An 18,655-nucleotide genomic window follows, 5' to 3' on the forward strand; every position below is an offset into this window, starting at 1 on the left:
GTCATTGTGCATGCCTATCCTTTGTAGTTGTCAGAAAATGGAAGAGTTTAATTCTGTCTCTAGGACTATTTTCTTAATTTAGCCCCTCTATTTCTTAAAGTCCAAGTACCAAGGTAAATGAAATTATCACTGAATAAGACATCTGTTCTGATGCCTTGCTGAGCCTGCCGTTGGCATCCTGCTGTTGCTCCCATACTCCTAGAGTCGGGTTCTGGTTCCACTGGCCCTTAGTTCACTAAGGGGACCAGAGAAAGTTGGGGACTGGATTTGGCAGGATCAACCCTGCAGTATCTCTCAATTCCAAGACACAGCTCTGCCCTTGCTCCCACCAAGGGCAAGACAGGCAAGTCCTGGCTTTTTCATGTCTGGGGTCTCAGAAACATCCAAGTTTCTTAGGAATTTGGAAAAATCAAGTGCAGTCACTAAATGCAGCCACGTTTTTCTTTTTTACTTTTTTTTTTTTTTTAAGATTTTAAGTAATCTCTACACCGCACGTGGGGCTCAAAATTAAACCTTAAGGTCAAGAGTCACATGCTCTGGAGGCACTGGGTGGCTCAGCGGTTGAGTGTCTGCCTTCAGCTCAGGGCGTGATCCCAGAGTTCCAGGATGGAGTCCCACATTGGGCTCCCTGCATGGAGGCTGCTTTTCCCTCTGCCTCTCTCTCATAAATCTTAAAAAAAAAAAAAAAAAAAAGAGGGGTGCCTGGATGGCTCAGCGACTGAGTGCTTTCGGCTCAGGGCGTGGTCCCAGAGTACTGGGATTGAGTCCCACATCGGGCTCCCCTCGAGGAGCCTGCTTCTCCCTCTGCCTGTGTCTCTGCCTGTCTGTGTGTGTGTCTCTCATGAATAAGTAAATAAAATCTTTAAATAAATAAATTATTTTCAAAAAGCCACATGCTCTACCAATGGAGCTACTCAGGTGCCTCAGCTGCATTTAAATATAGTCTTAAGATACTTGGGGGCCCAAACCTAAAGTGTTGAGGAGAAAGTCCTAGGAGAATGGCATAGAGATTATTTAGCTTTCTCCCTGTCTTGGTATCTTCTGTTCTCTCTTAGAACATGTCAGACCAGAGTCTGGGAGGTGATCTGACCTTCTGCTCAGCCTCCTCCAGAACACCTTCCCTTTCCCCTCCTTTGTGAGAGAGGCAGGAAAAAGCCATTTCTGAAGTTTAGGATTAGCAAAGGTGGGACCTGGTTGGTGGCAACTTCCTCTGGCTCTCTACTCAGCACCAACTCCCTCCCTGCAGCATCAGATTATTTGGAGGCTCTCCAGCAGGCTTTGCAGTCTCAGCACTCAGGGCAGGGAGAGAGGAATTGTGTGGCAGCCTGCCTTTGTATTCTAACACTAACTACATTGAAAAGTGGCTTCTGGGTAGCTGATTCTCAGCCTTAGAGAGAGTGGTATGTGGCCTTCCTCAGCCCCAGTCCCTTCACAAAGTAGGAGCAACTAAGAGAGAAAGGGAGACCAGAGACCTGATCCCATTTGCCAGTGAGAGCAGTGGAGAGAGCTCTGGGGCTGGCTGGAGCTGGGCGAGGGGCTGGATGGGCTTTCAGCCTAAGGACAGTTTTCTTTTCCTAATTCTTGGGAACTAATGTGACACTTTAGAGGGTAGTGGGCCTGGCAGGGGAGGCCACCCCACACCTGCACACTCTTCCTCCCCCTCCCCCATCACTCAACACAACCAGGCCATTCACACAGGCTGTGTGCCCGAACCTCCACCTGCAGGCAACTGCCATCCAAAGGCAAGGAGGGGGACAAGGACCTGTTTCCCTTCCCTCACCTCCCATTCCCTAGCACCCAGAGTTTGTGGAAAAGTGGAGATGAGAGCTCTGGGAAGGCCAGGAACGCTGGGGGATGGTGGAAGAGCACATTGGGCCCAGGACACAAGTTCTGGCTGCAGAGCATTCCCGGTCAGACGGTTGTTTGCATAAAAGCCAAAAGCCACTGCACCTGGGGTGGGGAGGCCCTCTGGGGAGGTACTCCCTGGCTTGGGGGAGAGGGGGAAGGAAGGTGTCATGGAAAGTCCCTGAAGGACACGGGGTGTTGCATTTGCTGCGGTTTTTTTAACTCTGTCTTGACCTGTGAAGTAGGCAGCTACCTCCCTTCCCCCCCAATAACAGGCCTTCCCCCAGAATAACCTGAACATACCCAAGGAAAGAGCACTGCAGTGGAAACTATGGAGGTTAGAGGGCCTGTGGGTGATGTAAACTGCCCCCCTTCCCCAGGACTGATGGGGCAGGAAGCCCTAGAGCAGTCTTTTCCCATCACCCCCCCCACCAGGCCCCCTGGCCTAGAAGAGCTGCCTAGTCAAATAAACCACAGCCTTGGGGGCGGCTGGTGGGAACTAGGGGGGCAGATGTCACCTCCTCCCCAGGCTTGTCCTTGGGGTGAGGTCAATCCCCATCCCACCCCCACTGGAATTGGTCCCAGCACCTCTACCTCCTTGTCGCATACCCTACCCACCCTCCCTAGTCTGGGGGGAGTGGGGGGGTGGGGGTGGGGGGAGAGTGACAGAATCAATGAATCCAGCAAAGCTCTGAAGTCTCAGTAAAGGCTGGTACGGATTCCAGCTGAGTATTTGGACTCTTGGCTTCCAGTCGCAGCCCTGCCACTCTCTGGGTGACCGTGGGCACTTTCATTTCCCTCTCTGGGCCTTCATGTTTCCCTGGAACTGGATCTCTATAAAGTTCCTTCCGGCTAAGACCAAGCCAGGCCTTCCCTCTAACTCCAGACGAAGAGGAGAGAAAGAGGCTGTGCCCTCGTCCTTCTCTCCGCACCACACTCAGGCACTGACAGGAGGTGGGCGCTTGGAACGACGGTTAGAGCCGCCTGTGGTTCTCCAAAGTGGTCACTTTCTAAAGCATTGCAGGAAATTCCCATCGGGGCCCACAGGAGCATGGGGGACGCGGAGGTGACCCTGGCACCGAGGCTGTCTGAACCCCCGGCCCCGTCCTCTCTCAGGCTCTCTTCATCCTGCGTGGACTCAGACCCCAGATTCCCGGGTTGGGGGTGCCCAGAGAGCGAAGGCTGGGCGGAGGGGGAAGGGGTGCAGAGCGAGGTGGGAGCCGAGGGGGGTGTGAGGGGAGGGGCAGCTGCACTTCTGAGAAACAGCTCGGCGTCTCAGCAGCCCGCAGCCTAACCCCCTGCCTGCGGCTTCACAGCTCGCGCCTCCTGCCGCCCACGCCGCTCGGGGCCTCTCCGGGGGTCGGCAGCCCCCGCGGAGGCGGCGGCGGCTGGGGAGGAGAGGCCGCTCCGGGGACGGCGGAGTGGAACCCGTGCGGGGCGGGGGGCCGGTTGGAAAATGCAGGGAGGCGTGGGGCGCGTGACTCCCCGGGAGCAGCAAGCCATTCCTCCCTCGGGGTCCCGAGCGCCGGCCGGCGGCACGCCTGTGAGCATCACCCCCACCCCGGCCCCCACCCCAGATGCTCTCCCATCACACCCGGGTAGGATTCCAGAAGTGAAACTGCTCGGGGTCACAGCCCAGCGCCGCCGCTGCGCCCCGCCCCGCCCTTCCGGGCACCGCAGCCCTCCAGGATCTCCCAGCGCTCGGGCGCCTGGCCCGGAGGAAACTGGGGGAGGGGAAGGGAAGGGGAAGTGCCCCGCGAGGCAGCCTGCAGAGCGCGGCCTTCTCGCCTGGGGTGCCCGCCCGTCGCCGCGAGTGGGAACCTCGAGAGGCGCCGACCCTGCCGGCGGAGCCGAGCGGCGGCGCCTGCACTCCCCGCCACGGCCGCTGGGTGTCAGTGCCGCCGCGCGGCTGGGAGCGCGGGCGCCGTGGGGAGGCGGGGGCGCGGGGCTCGGGGAGCAGGAGCGCCCCGCCCGCCCGCCCGCCCGCCGCGCCCGCGAGGTGCCGCCGCCCGGCCGTGGCCTTCGCCGCCGGGGCCCCGCGGAGCTTGGCCCGGCGCTCGGACCTCGCTGCCCGCCCGGCGCCGGAGGCCCCCGCGCAGCCCACCAGCTCGAGCGAAGGCCGCGCGCCTCCTCCCCGCGGCCCGAGGCGAAGCGCGCCCCCTGGCGAGGCGGGCCGACCCTCTCCCGCGCCGACACCCCGACACCCCGACACCCCGACGGCCCGGCGCCCCGCAGCCCCGCAGCCCCGCAGCCCCGCAGCCCCGCAGCCCCGCAGCCCCGCAGCCGCGCGCCCGACCGCGGGCCCCCGCCCCGACTGCTGCCTTCCTCGTGGACGCGGGCCGCCGTCCCTCCCTCCCCACCCCAGCGCCTCCCCGACGTGTGTGGGACGCGGTGGCTCGGCCTGGAAGAAGGGAACCAAGAGGTGGGACTTTGGGAATCCTTCGGGAAGTCGAGGTGCTGGCCGGTGAGAATCCCCACTGATGTAACATCCCAATGTTACATCGTGGATCTCATCGCGGCGCGGGGTGTGCCCGTAAATGCGGAGGAATCCGTCCTTGGCGCCAGCTCTTTGGAGTCTCCCTAATTCTCCCCTAAACCACTCCGAGATAAACCCAGTCCTAGTAAAAGCAGACTGCCTCCCATGAAAACGCAGCTCCAATAAACTGCCCCCCGTCCTAGGTGCCCCCCCCCCCAAAAAAAAAAAAAAACCAAACCCGCCTCTTCCTTGGAGCAGCCAAGAGGACGCTAGAGCCATCGCAGCTCACCCCACAAGGGATTGGATTTCAGAGCTCATTAACGGCCCCCCGGAGAGCACAACCCATCTCGCTCCTACACCCCTTCTTGTATGGAGGTCATGGAAAACCCCTGGGGATCAGCTTCAGCCCCCGGGATCACCCCCTCTGTGGCTCTAGACCCCTCAGCAACAGCCAACTTCCCCAAGATCCTTATATGTCTTTTCCCTACTCTCTCCACTCCCTACCCCAGAAGGAAGCTCAGAATCCTCCGTCCCAAGAGGCCACACTGTGCACCTCCCTCCCAAGCCCCAAAGCTAAGATTGTGCCAACAGCACGGAACAGGAAAGCACTCTGCCACAGGCCCCGTGCCACTTGGGCCAACCGAGGTCTCTGGGCCCTCTCTTCTGTCTGCTAGACCAGTTCAGTCATACAGTAGTGGAAGCCTTTTTTCCAAGCGTGCCATGAAGCCGAACTCCCAGATATAAAAGCAGTGCTCTCCCCAACCCCAGCGCAACCTGCCCCCGACTCCTGCGGGAACCCTTGGACTGCAGGATGCCAGTAGAAAACTGCTTATATAGACAGTTTGGAAGAAAGGATCCTTCTAAATGGCCTTGATCTCTCTTGCCTGTCTTCTTTTCTTCTTCCTTCTCTCCCTCCTCAGGGTGCCTGGCGCTGGGCACAAGGAAGGAGCCAGGCAGGATCACTGACCCAATGTTGAACCCTCTGCTGGCACCAGCAGGCCCTCCACCCAGGTACTTGGAGGCTGTGTAGATTTCATTGAACAGGATTTTGGAATCAGGGAGAACGTCAGTTGTCCAGAGCTTTTGTCTATCTGGATGTCCCATCTAGGGGCATCCTGAGGTGGTGGGGACGGGAGGGGGCGGCGGGGGGGCTTCCCTAGAATCATTCCCACCTGTTCTCAAAGTCCATAAAATTGGCAGCAGGATCCCTGCCCTCCACACAAGCAGGAAGGGAGGTCAACCCTGTGGCCCCATCCTCCTACAGGCCTGTGGTACTGCCAAGGACAGCTCTGTGCCCTGGCACCAGGCTCCCACCAGTCACGCTAGCCCTAGGAGCTGGTGTCTGTGATCTACTACTACATGTAGGGCTAGCCCCCTGGATATGGGCCCTGTGTCACGCTCTCAATGCCTGGGTCCTCCTCAGCATAGGGAGATTAGAGGGATTTTTTTCTTTTTTCTTTTCCAAAGTCTTCTTCTGATTTCTGAAATGTTCTTTAATAAGCACATATACTTTTGGGGCACCTGGGTTGCTCAGTCGGTTAAGTGGCTGACTCTTGATTTCCGCTCAGGTCATTATCTCCATGTCGTGAGACAGTCCTGCATCAGGCTCTGAGTTCTCAGCACTGAGTTCTCTGCCTCTCCCTCTGCCCCTCCTCCTGCTCTCTCCCTCTCTCTCTCTCAAATACATAAAATCTTTAAAAACAAAAACAAAAAAGCCTGTATACTTTTTAAAATCAAATCCAATAACTTGATACTGAAAAGATAGTATGTTAGGTGCCAGCCTCTACCTTCTCCACAATGCCCCTGCCTCCCTCCCAGTAGCCCAAATTTCATCATAACCATAAGCCTCTACTGACCACACACGCTGCAGCCATCCTTAGAAGTCCCCTCTGTTGTCTGGGCTCTGTGGATCATGCTTCAGCCTCTTTGGCAGTAAAACAGCAACTTTCCTATGTCTAGAGAGTGGGGGAATCTTGCCCTGGGTCCGCCCACAAGCTGATCTTGAGGGGCCCCTGTGTCCACATTCTCAGCTCCTGCCTCTCCTCCAAGAAGCCAGAGATCTCAGCTATCCAGCAAGGATGTTCATCTGCTGATGTCCATTATCCAGCTCAGGGTCAAGCCAGCTGCCACCTCAAAGGGTCCTCAAAGGCCCAGGTCCTTCATAATAGCCACCATTAAGAACAGATGGGCCAGAGAACAAAGGGCAAAGAAGGGCTATGTTCTACCACCTACTAGCTGGGCCCAGACTGATCTCTGTCTCCAACTCCATATAGGACCTCAGGTGGATCAGTCTCTTTGAGCCTCAGTTTCCTGTTTGTAAAGTGAAAGTGGTATCTATCCCACATATTCTGATTAGCTGATTGACAATGCATTGTCCTTGTATATCATAATAACCTCAGGCTATGAAGAGACACTGGGTCGTTTTTTAACAGCCTAAATCCCTGGACATGCTTAAGATGTGAGTCATTCTGGCCCCTTTACTCCCACCCCATCATGGACCCCTAGCACCCACACCGTAGAAGTGGCCCTGGGCATCCCTGGCCAGTCACACTGTCAGCACCAGTCCACTCAGGCCCCAGGAGAAGTCAGTGATAGGATGCCATGGCTCTGGAAACCATGGCAAGTGGCAGGCAGCAGGTTGCTCTGGTCCCTGCTTCCTCAAGTCCTGCTAAAAAGAAACAAAATCTGCACCCCTCTCATGCCTGGCTGCAGTAATTTTTTCAGGGTAAATACCCAGACAGTTCTTAGCTGGAAGATGGATGAGGCTCTCGGCCCACCTGTGTCTGACAGGCCTGGCTCCCCAGCCCCAAGGTTGGGAGTGACAAGCCTGGCTCAAAGACTGGCTATGGTGGCTGGTCCTTCTCAAGTTCACCTCAGGACAACCCCCAAGCCAGAAACCAGGGCTGCAGAGAAGGGAGGGGCTCTTCAGGGGAAGACACCCACACCCCACACCCCTCCATCCCATCACCCCACCCACTCCACCCCACCCCCACAGGCCACTTAGGAATTCCACCTGGAAGCCAGCCAGGTAGGGGTAGCAGAACAGCCCAGACCTGTATTCAGACCTAGGTTGAAATCTTGGCTCTCCCACTAACTGTAGTTTGGGCCAGGTCTCACTGAACCATCAGTTTTCTCACCGACAAACAGGATCCCACTACCTTGTGCCCAATCCCAAAGATTTGGGGAGAGGTTCTCCATTAAAAAATTTTTTTTTACTACAGCATTTTCAAGCTTACACAAATTTAGAGAATTTAATGAATCCCTATATACCCATTACGCAGCTTCAACCATTGTCAACTCATGGGCAACCCATGACCATGCTCAGACTCTCTCCCCTAACCTTGGGGTTATTTTTTTTTTTTCCCCCTTAGGGTTATTTTAAAAACAAAGCTAAGACATCATTTCACCTATAAATACTTCAGAATCAATCTCTCAAAGGTGAGGACTTAAACACACACACAAGTACCATTTATCACCCCTTGAAAAGTTAACCATAATTCCTTAATATCATTGAATATCTCATCAGTGCTCAAATTTCCCCCAATTGCTCATAAATATTTTTTACAGTTAGTAGTTTGGATTTGAATCAAATGAGTCAGCACATTACATATATCTAAATTTCTTGAGAGCTAGAGATTCCTCATCTTTTCTCGTAATTTTGTTGTCAAAGAAGCTGGGTCATCTGTTCTGTAGTTTCCTAGTCTGGATCTGGGTAATCGTATCCCCACGCATGTGTCATTTCACATGTTCCTCTGTCCCCTGTACTTCTGATAAACCAGCAGCTAGATCCAAGGGATGAGACTGAGGTTTTATTTCTTGGCAGAAATAATGCTTCATTGGAGTTCACGTGTCTGGAGAGAGGGTTTATCTCTTCATTATTTAAAGATCATATGGCAGGTCCAGGTATTGCCAATTTGATACAGTTATTATAAAGCTCTCCTGTCACCTAAGCTAAAACTGTAAAATTCTTAGATGAAAAACTTTTTTTTTTAAGATTTTATGTATTTACTCATGAGAAACAGAGAGACAGAGAGGTAGAGACACAGGCAGAGGGAGAAGCAGGCTCCATGTAGGGAGCCCAATGTGGGACTCCATCCTGGGTCTCCAGAATCATGCCCTGGGCTAAAGGCAATGCTAAACTGCTGAGCTACCCAGGCTGCCTATGATTAAAACCTCTTTAGACAAAAACAGACCAGCATGGGCAGTGGGGAGAGGCCAGACCCTGCAGGGCCCATCTGGGCTTGTATTTTGGAAGGATCACTCTGGATGTTGGAAGATGGGTTGGAGAAGGGAGCCAGACTCCTAGGGCTGAGTGTTGTAGGGTTCCGTTTTTGTTGTTGTTGTTTTTAATATTTTTATTATTATTATTTATTTATGAGAGAGAGAGAGAGAGAGAGAGAGGCAGAGACACAGGCAGAGGGAGAAGCAGGCTCCATGCCGGGAGCTCGACGTGGGACTCGATCCTGGGACTCCAGGATTGCGCCCTGGGCCAAAGGCAGGCACGAAACTGCTGAGCCACCCAAGGATCCCCTAGGGTTCCGTTTATATGGCTTTCTGAAGGGAGGAAACTATAGAAGTAGAAAGCAGGAGGGAGTGGGGTTGACAATGGAGGTCATGGGGACCTGGGAGAGGTAGTGGGCTACGTGTCCGGGGATGGTAGATGCATAACAGCATGGTTACAGGACTCATCCCAGCAGTTGGGCCAGGACTTGCAGAAGGCCCCTGCTGTGGAACTCAGCTCCTGCTCCCAGGCCTGTTAGAGTTACCTCCATGGCTTTAGGCCCTGTCAGGAGATCTCATCTGGATGACAATCCCTTAAACATGGCATTCATTAAACAAGAAATTACTGGGCAGTCACTATGGGCCAGGCTCCCTGCTGGACACTGGAGACTCTCAGGTGACCAAGACCACCCTGCCTTCAAGAAACATCCAGGCTGGAGGATACATGGCCCTGACCTACCTGACACATTCACCAAGGCCTGGTGCCCTCATCTCCCACTCCCCTTCTCTACCCCAGCTAGCCAGCTCTTGCCAGACAGAACCCATGGGTGTATCAAAAAATAGTCTTTATTGTAACGAGTATAAAACAGAGCAGATCAACTGGCCTCTCAGTCTGTACAAAGTGTGGGGCTTAAGACCACCTGGGCTGCCCCCATTACTCCCATAATGCCCTGCCCCAGAGCAGTGCCCAGGAGCTCCATGGAGGGGAGGGCCACCCCAAGTACTTTTTCTTAAGGAGAGAGATTGGGGGTGGGGGAGCACTTTCTGCCTGAGGGAGGCAAAGGATTGAGTAGAAAACTCTCTGGAGTAGAGTTGCCCTCCAGTTATTCATGGGCCTGTCCGTACCTTCTGTACCCTCCAAGTCCACTTTATGAGCACAGGGACCAGTGGCCAGCCTGGAACGGGCTGAGACACATGCCGTCAGAGGGCCACACGAGTACAGCAGTGGCGTAGCAAACACGGCAGGATGCCCCGGTTCAGCTGGTGGAACTCCACGAGCTGCAACAGGTCCGTGAAGCGAGTCTGGCCATCATCCATGCTGAAGTACAGGCGGCCCTCCTCCTCACTCTGGGGGGAGCCACAGGGGATGGAAGGTCAGGAAGAGGCCGGAGGACTGAGGTCCCCAATGGTCATGCAGGGACAAAAGAGAGAGCAAGAGACCCCAGACACAGTGGGGGCTGGAGAGCTTCTTGATGAGGAGGACAGGGATTACTCACCGGGAGAATAAGATAATGCTTGACCTTCTGCAGGTGGCACAAAGAGAGGACAAAGCCCTGTGGGTTCCTTTGACTCTCTCGGACCAGGAACAGGCTGCCGGGAGACAGGGCAACATTACCCGAGGACACACAGCTGCCACCTTGACACAGGGTGTCTCCTATCTCTGGATCTGTTGGCCTGCTCAGCCCGGCCCCTTACCCGTCCACCAGGCCCTGCTGCCCGATGAGCCGCTGGCTCTCCTCTCGAGAAATGCGTCCATGGAACCAGGGTTGGGTGCGGTGGATGGCTGGAATTGGGGGAGGCAGAAGGGTGGTCACTCTGGGGAGGAGACCCCCCCCCATACTAGCGACCTCTACCAGGAATGCTCAGAGAAGCCATGGCAGCCCCCACCCCTGGAGATGCTGGGTGCTCACCTACCTGCACTAAGGCTCGTACCAGAGCCTGGGGTGGGCAGGCTGAGACGATGGTTCTTCTGTAGAACAATGGGGAACACAGGGGATCAGGACATGACTGGAGGGCTACCTGGCACCTCAAGAATATAGAGCCCCTTTCCACACCTGGGGAACTGCCTTACTCCTCTCTTTCTCCCATACCATGGAAACCCACATCTTGGAGAGGCACACCTGGGGGGCTCAGCAAGTTAAGCATCTGACTCTTGATTTCGGCTCAGGTCATGATCTCAGGGTCATGAGATCGAGCCCCAGGCTGGGAGCCTAAGATTCTCTCTCTCCCTCTTCCTCAGCCCCCACCCCTTCAAAGCACATGGAGAGGAGTTCCCCCGTACAAACATGCAGATGGGTGCAGGCCCCTCACCCTCCAGGCCTGGGCCTCCTCCAGAGCTGCACTCAGAGCTTCCCGGGGGTTCTCAATGACACGCCCAGCATGGCCAGAGAAGTCCATGGCCACCAGGGTGTTATCAGAGACACTCCTCTGTAGATGGCATAGGATGGGGAGGAGTCAGAACAGGGCCCATGTATCCCCAGGATGGGGCCTGGGTGCCCACTCCCAGCTACTGCCCCTGTGCACTTACCAAAGGTGGAGAGCCCACACAGGATGGACGCAGGTGGCGAGACTGTGCCTGCTGATAATTCTTATACAGCTGCGCCCCATACTGCAGGTGGAGGGAGAAAGAGAGCCTGAGGTCGAGCAACTGCTGTGAAACCCCCATATGCCAGAACTTCCCAAGACCAAGACTGTATCTCTGCCTTGGATAAGGAGCTTTCTGGAGCCAAAGTCAGGACTCTGGCCTTGGACCAGGCATACTGAGAGAGCAAGGCTACAATACCCCCTCATTCCTGAGAGGAGACTTATAATTCCTCCTTCATGCCAGAGGGCCCAGGGGGTGGGGCCAGCCCCCCATGCCCCTCCCAGAGTCCCACCTTGAAGAGGCGGAATGCTGCTAACCAGCAGGTGCGGCTCTGCTCATCCTCGCTGCAGAAGACCCGCAGCCCCTTATGGCCGTTTCGAAGCTTGTTCGGCTGTAGGGAGAGGAAACCGGCTGGTCCCATATCTTCCATTAGGACCAGGTGCCTGCCTCTGTGGGGCAGGGCAAGGTGCAGGGAGAGGAGTCTGGGTATCCCAGATGGAGATCAGAAGCCCTAGGTAGGATCCTGGGCCCTGAGTACCTGCCATTCCCTCCCAGGCCCAGCCATGGTCTTTACCTTGATACAGAAGCCGAAGTCTGTGGGCATCCCATAGAGCTTGCGGCCCTCGGTCACCACATACACATTGGACTCATTCACGTCTGCTACATACTGCAGGTGCCTCGGGTCCTATGTGGCACAAGTAGGCAGGACTTGTTACAGGCAGACCCTATTCCCTTACTATTGTCCCCATAAGCCAGGTGAGGAGATTTCAGAGAGGAGCAGATAAGTGCCCCAGGTCACACAGCAAATAGAAGTAGAGCCAGGACTCAGATTCAGTTCCACCTGCCTTTCCCACTACCTTCCTGGGGTAGGTGAGTCAGGAGGGAAAGAGGAGCAGCTGAGGGTCTCAGGTCCCAAGGGGAGAAAGATCCAGGAGTTCCAACAGGGAAGAGACAACAGATAACTCCTAGAAGGACCGGGAAGGGGATATCCTAGGGGCAGAGGCTGTCAACCCTCAAGACCTCACCTTGGAGGTGCCCTTGGTGGAGTAATAGAGGCCAGACCGGCGCAGGAAGCAGAAGAAGCGTTTCCAAAGCTTCCGTCCTGACCCTCGAAGCTGCAGGAAGCCCTGGATCTCTGGGAAGCTGCCTGCATTCAGGAAGTTCTGAGGCCAGAAGAGAGCAGGAAGAGGGTGAGAGGCCAAGAGGGAGACAAGGGAGACACACACACACACACACACACACACACACACACAGCTTCAGAAGAGAAGGTGCTCCACATGCATTTATTGTTCCATTTCACAGACCAAGAAACTGACACTCAGCCAGGAAGGAGGGACTTGTCCAGTCACCTGGGACTGTGCGAGGCTCCCCACCACATAGAGGGAGGCACAATGCTTGAGGACCAAAAAAGCAATAGGCGATCCTGGGGAATCATGAATATGCCATGGAATGGGGGTGTCCCTTTACCTGGATAAGGTCTTCGTGGGATAGGCCTGTGTGTGCGTCCACACAGCTGGAGACCATCTTTTCTGGGAACAGGGAGTGCTGGGGGGAAGAGTCAGGAATCAGGGACGATGGGCCCAGGCTGGGGGCCCGGGTGTCCCAGTGCCCAGACGCCCTTCACACACACTCACCGGAGAGCTCTTGAACAGTTCGTACTTAGCGAAGTTCTTCCGGAAGACAAAGCGGCTGTCTCCCCCAATGGGCCAGGCAGCCTGCACTTCCACCACGGACTCATGGTCCTCCAAGCCCCGCTCTGGAGTCAAGGGCCGAAAGCAGTGGTCAGCGGACACCAGACAGGCCTCCCAGGGGGGCTACCTGCCTAGCCCAAAGTGTGAAGCATTGCCTCCCTGCCCGAGACAGCCCCTGGCACCCCAACTCACCTAGTGCTAGATGGGGGTGGCACTCCACCAGCCCCCAGTTTTCATCACTCAGGGCATGAGCTCTCTGCACCAGCATTTCACACACGTAGCGGGCTGTAGCACCTGCCGCCACCTCCACAGACCGGCAGGCCCCATCTTCACTGTACACCTTTACTACCTGCACCCCAGGAATTGCAGGTGACTTGAGGAAGGGTGAAGGGGGGTTATTTCCCTTCCCCTGCCTGCTATATCCTCAGGGACTCCTGACTGAATTTCCCTCCCCCCTCCAGGGAGGGGGCACCCTACCCGCCTCAGTCCCATAGCACCCCCATATCCCTGCCTTCTCTCTCCCAAGACAACTCACATGGGGGCAGCTGGCATCTCGAGGGAGCAGCCCCCTTGCACCAGAGGACCCCCCAAGAATGGGGGTCTGTGAAGGAGGACTGCAGAGCTCAGGGAAGGGGTTGGGGATGGAAGGCAGAGAGGTTGACCGCAGCTCTTCCTCTCGAAGAAGATTCCTGTGGCCCGAGGTGGGGGATGGGGAGAGAATTTGTTGACTTACCCAACACTGACTGCCCCCCCCCCCCCACCAGCCCCTTCTCAGCTCCATCACCGCATTGTACCTGCTGGTCGGAATGGGCAGAGGCTGGGACCTCTTCACTTCCCCAGGCAGAGGAGCATCGGGAGGTGGGGGAGTCCCAGGAGGGGTCCCAGGAGCCAAGTACAGGTCTTCTGGGGAGCTGCTGAGATGAGGTGGAGACAGACCCAGCTCCATAACATCTAAGGGAGAAGAGGTGACTGAAAGCAGCTGCTCGTGTGCCCTTGTCCTGCAGAGAAGGGCCAAGTGGACCCAGACCTCCAGACTTCACACCGCTGTCAAGGTACCCCTCCGAGTTGACACGGCACCTTACTGCTCCCCCTCTAACTGGAGTTTCCCTGGAACCTTTGGGGAAGGGTAGCATGAGCCCATTTACAAGAAGGGGACATCAAGTCCCTAAGAAGGAAGCATCCTTGCCCCCATCACAGGTGAGTCAATGAGTGGAACTTTGATGGAACTTTGTTGTTTTGACTCCAAATCTAATGCTCTTCTGTTGGCCCCACATTGCTCAGGGGAAGAGCTAAGAGGGTACCCCCGCACACGCCAGCTGGGCAGCAGCAACAGACTCCATGACCCACATACGGTCGAGGCTGACTCTGTCTCTGAGCTTGCCCCGAGCATGGGACACTCACTCCTCTGGGCTTTGCCCCGGGTTTTTCCAGTGCTTTGTTGCCAGATCTAGTTGCCAGAGCCTGTTGTGGCAACGCCTGCCCAAGTGCTGAGTGATGGCCAGAAGGGGAGAAGGAGGTGGAAAAGGACAGGAACCAGGAGGGCAGGAGGCAGACTCAGACAGGACTAGCCTGGGGACCCTTGCCCCAGCAGCCCCTAAACCTTGCGTGCCCTCTCCAGACTCCTCCTCCTGCCCAACTTTCCTGAAGCCCCAATGCCAAAGTCACCTCCTCTGAGCAGCCTTCCTGGATTTTCCGCCTTCAGACTGAAGGGCTCCCTCTCTGCACTGGCCTCTGTGCCAATGAAGCGCACCTGTTTTGTCCACCCACTGGTCTGGAGCCACCCAGCACTCCCGGGCAGGGCCAGAGTCTCACCCACGTCCTAGCACCCACAGGTGCTGCAGAGGAGGGCAAGTGAGGACAGGAGAGCAGAGGCAAAGATGCCCACTGGGGACAGAGGCAGCACAGACCCCTCTGGCAGGGCTAGAACCTGGGAGGACCTGGGAGAACCTGAGACCTAGGCCAGTGCCTTGAGGCAGCCTGCAGCACCTGGCAATGGAGCAGGCCCCTGACCCTTAAGTGAGGGGATCTGGGGGACAGGTGAGTCAGGGTGGGGCGGGACAGCACTGCCTGGGGCTCTCTATTCAACCTTGACTCATCTGCACGACTTCCTGGCTTAGGAGAAACACAAACAGCCCTGCCTCAACCCACCTCCGGCCCCTCCCGCCCCCAACCTTGACAGCCTGGGAGGAATGGGGGAGGCTCAGGGCAGGGACAGGTGGGGGGGGGGGGGTGGAGATGTGGGGCCCGCAGCTCCTCTGACATCATCTTCTCCTCCCCACCCTTGGCCCGCCTCCAGTCTGGGTGGGACCTGCAACCTGCCCTGGGGTCCCTCAGTCTCCACCCAGCCCAGGAGCCCCCTCTCCCAAGGAGAGAAAAAGGCCTGGCTAGGATTCAAAGGCCCATCTGGATTAGAGCCGACCTCCCAGTGATGCCCTCACTCACCCAAAGAAACCGCGCAGTGCTCCCTATCCCGTCTGGGGCCTACCAGGTTTTCATTCTGCTGCTGCGTTGCCCCACCCCTGGCACCCAGGACTCAGGGGGCCCAGAAGACTCATCTATATCAACCCTGGGGGATGAGGGTCCTAACACACTCTGCGGTGTCCTGGCCAGAGGGGTACTACAGGTACAGGAGGAGCAAGACACCTGAGAGGACAGACACAGACAGGCAGACAAGGAAAGGCCAGGAGGGAGTGGCAGGGAGGGCGCTCAGGGTCCTTTGGGGAAGGGCAAGACACATCCACCAGTGAGCGTCAACAGACACCAGAATATCGACAAGCCACAATGTCCCCACTCCCATCCCATCTCTCCTCTGGCAACTAGTCCTGATGACTTCACTCCAGGAAGACTGGGGGTTGGTGGGGGGAGGCTGCAGGGAAGCCAGAGACCAAAGTAGGGTCCCACTCCATCCCAGAAGGAAGAGGAATCGGGGCAGTGTTTGGGCAGGGTGACCGGAGTAGATTTAAATCAGCATTGGATGGGAGTCTGGCCTTAGAGAGCTGGAGGGCCACTGAAGACTTGGGTTTGGCCTCCTGATCCCTCCACCTTGCCCTCCAGACCCTTCTAAGGCAAGAGAATGGGGCGGTCAGCACCAAATAGATGGGATGGGAAGAGAACCAGATCCTAGCTGTCGGGGTCGGGAACCCCCTCCCAAGAGACCTGAACCATTCAAACTGCGGTCCTAGGCCCAGCGGCTTCTGCTGAAGAAACCGACCCCCCAAATCTATCAGCCCCCCCCACTACAACTCCAAACAGAGGCTTCCCCAACGGCCTCTCCTGCCCCGCGGCTGCGGCCCCACCCTCCGGCCCGCCCTCCCAGCCTGCAGTCTCCTTGTTTACTTCCTGAATCCTGCCCCACCTGGCGGGCCCCAAGGGCGGGTGGCAGGGCCCAGTATTAGGGCCCAGAGAAAACAAGGCCACCAGGAGGGGGAGGGGCCAGCGCGGCCGAGGCCTGGGCTGGGGACCAGCAGGTGGCGGGAAGCCCCCGCGTGGCCCAGCACTCCACGCCCCGCCCCCGGCGGGATGTATATGGGGAGGGAGGGCTCAGCCTTCGGGGTTCTGAGGGTGCCGGAGGGCCCAAGCGAGGAGGCGGGAAACCCCCAGGTGACCCGGAGCCGAGGGGAGGGCCCAGGCCCGAGGCCCCGCCCACTCCCTCACTCTGGGGGGAAAAAACACCCAATGGGAAAAGGAGGGGGGGTGAGCTTTCTTAAAGTTTAATTTGGGAAGAATGCTAGATTGTGTCTGCGGAGTTAATCATTACAGGCGCTTGCCTTCACGGAGGGCTCCCCAGCAGGACCGGGGGCGGGAGAGGGGGAGCAGAGTCCAGGACGCGCCCACCCAGAGGGGCCATTCTTGGCGGGGGGGGGGGAGGCCCGCCAAGGGCGGACAGGTGCATTCTCCATCCCCTTCGGGTGTCGGGGAGACCGAGACTCGGGGCTTTCTCCAAACACTGCCCCCCGCCCCCACACGCGCACACACACCTTCCTAGGCCCCCCGGCGCTGCGGCCCCCCAGCCTCCGAGCCTCCGAGCCTCATCCCGACGCCAGGAGGGACCCCCGGGCCTGCCCCGCCCCCACCTTCCCTTCCTAGGGCGGGACCCGGTGCTTTGAGCCGGCAAACAATCCCGAGGCCGAGCTCTAGCAGTTTAGAGGATGGATGCCTCTCCTCTGCTGCCCTCCTCACTGGGGGCGCCCCCTACCCCCACCCTCCCACCCCCGCGGAGACGGCAGTCTTGGGAGCCTTGGGAAACGGGTAACAGGAGGCTGAGCAAGGAATGACTCGGGGCAGCCCTCGGGCTCCGGCCCCCGCTCCTCGCTCTCCTCCCGGGCAGGTGGGGAGGGGCTAATTTCAGCGGGAAAGCGGCGTCTCCCGGAGGAGAGGATCGGATCTTCCCTCCCCATCCCCATCAGCTGCTTTTTGTCCGGGGTCCAGAGGGAGGCCGGCAAAGGGGAGGAAATGAGAACAGGGAATGAAAACAGGGAGAGACAGGCAGATGGTGAGGTAGGGGCGGGATGTGGGAGACTGGAGAAAGGAAGCGAGGCGGCCAGAGTAACACAGCAGGAGGCGGGATCTTTCCATAGTGACTCCGGGACCTGCCGCTGCCCCCCACCCTCAAGATGAAGTGCCCCTCTTGGGTCCTTACCTGGACCCTGGACGTAGGAACACTTGGCTGGGGCCACTGGTTTAGGGAGGGAGACGCCAGGCCCTTAACTACCTGTCCCCCTCCTGCGCCCGCCCTTGGCCTGACATCACTGGGGGGGGGGGGACAGGAGGGGGAGCCAGGCGGCCGCCCGTCCGCCCACCTGGGCGACCTGCCAGCCCCTGGCCCTGACACGGGCACAGCCTGGGGCCCTGTTGCGGCTGGGGGTGGGGGCAGGCTGTCGGCTGGGACCGATCTTGGTCACCTTACCTGGAGGAGCCCCAGGAGGAGTAGCAGGACACGGGGTCCGAAGTCTGGTTCTGTCTAGGGACCCCAGATACCTGGGCTTGATTTCAAATCCACTCCCTCTTCTCTACAGGTGCTAGGAGGGTGTCCCGACTTTGGAGTAGAAGTGAGGGTTGGGGGAGGGAGAGCCCTGTGTGTCCAGGCTCCTGGCCCAAGGAGACTAAAATTATCTTGGGCAGGTGGGGGCGGGGCCTGGGGGAGAAGCTAGGGAGGAGGAACCCTATGAGGAGGGGCGGGGACTCCCTGACACTCGACGCTGGCTGGGATTGTTTTTGCCCTTCTCAGCCCGGTAGCAGGTGCCAGGGGAGAGGCAGGGAAGACAGCGGAGCTGAGAAGCCTCAAGAGCAAAGATCTAGAGCCCTCGTGACGTGGGAGGGAGGGACTGGGAGCTGAAAGGTGAGGGGATAAGGCGCTCACCCTTCCTCATGCTCCTCACCAAATGGGGTCTGCTCGTAGGCCACACGAGGGGGGCTGCTTGCGACTCTAGATCCCACCTGATGGGGCAAGGAACACTCAGCAAAAGAGGGAAGCCAGCCAGAAGGGTGTCCAGCAACAGGGTCTGCCCCTTGACTGCCAGCCACAGTGCTACCACCCAGCTTGCACCCTGGCCCTCAGAGGCACCCAGAGTATGATTGCTGATCTTTGCAAAGTCCAGGGGTCTCAGCTTCATCTGAAATCGAAGGGGTTCGGCAGAGTCTTATGGTGAGAGGAGTGATCTGGGGAAAGATCTGGCCAGGTGCCAGAAGACTCCCCTTTGAGCGATCACTTTAGCTCTCTGCTTCAACATTAGGCAAACCCAAGGGTCAAGCCTGGAAGGCCAGAGATCCAAGGCAGTGGCCACCTCCCAACCTGAAGTGGGTGACAGGTGGGTAAACAAACAGTCTTCAGGGTGATAA

The 18,655-nt window shown here is 57.4% G+C and overlaps 1 protein-coding gene across 6 annotated transcripts; it reads right to left on the reverse strand.

Moving 5' to 3' along the window:
• Positions 1-9,370: 9,370 nt before the first annotated feature.
• GRB7 (growth factor receptor bound protein 7) lies at positions 9,371-17,994 on the reverse strand. 6 transcript variants are annotated; one of them, XM_025440342.3, is made up of 15 exons: positions 17,724-17,994; positions 13,612-13,768; positions 13,353-13,506; positions 13,010-13,166; positions 12,761-12,882; positions 12,594-12,671; positions 12,152-12,289; positions 11,701-11,811; positions 11,419-11,517; positions 11,070-11,150; positions 10,853-10,969; positions 10,457-10,511; positions 10,238-10,325; positions 10,039-10,132; positions 9,371-9,889 (listed from the first exon to the last, which is right to left on the reverse strand). In XM_025440342.3, exons 2-15 carry the CDS (start codon positions 13,761-13,763, stop codon positions 9,743-9,745), a joined length of 1,593 nt encoding a protein of 530 aa, XP_025296127.1. In that variant the 5' UTR covers positions 13,764-13,768; positions 17,724-17,994; the 3' UTR covers positions 9,371-9,742. The 6 variants fall into 6 exon arrangements, with proteins under 6 accessions (XP_025296127.1, XP_025296126.1, XP_025296130.1 ...); XM_025440341.3 differs by lacking the exon at positions 17,724-17,994 and adding an exon at positions 17,457-17,576; XM_025440345.3 differs by lacking the exon at positions 17,724-17,994 and adding an exon at positions 17,457-17,576 and having other exon boundaries at positions 10,824-10,969.
• Between the last annotated feature and the right edge of the window lie 661 nt (positions 17,995-18,655).

This window comes from Canis lupus, chromosome 9 (assembly GCF_003254725.2).
Source record: "Canis lupus dingo isolate Sandy chromosome 9, ASM325472v2, whole genome shotgun sequence".
Classification (NCBI taxonomy): Eukaryota; Metazoa; Chordata; class Mammalia; order Carnivora; family Canidae; genus Canis; species Canis lupus.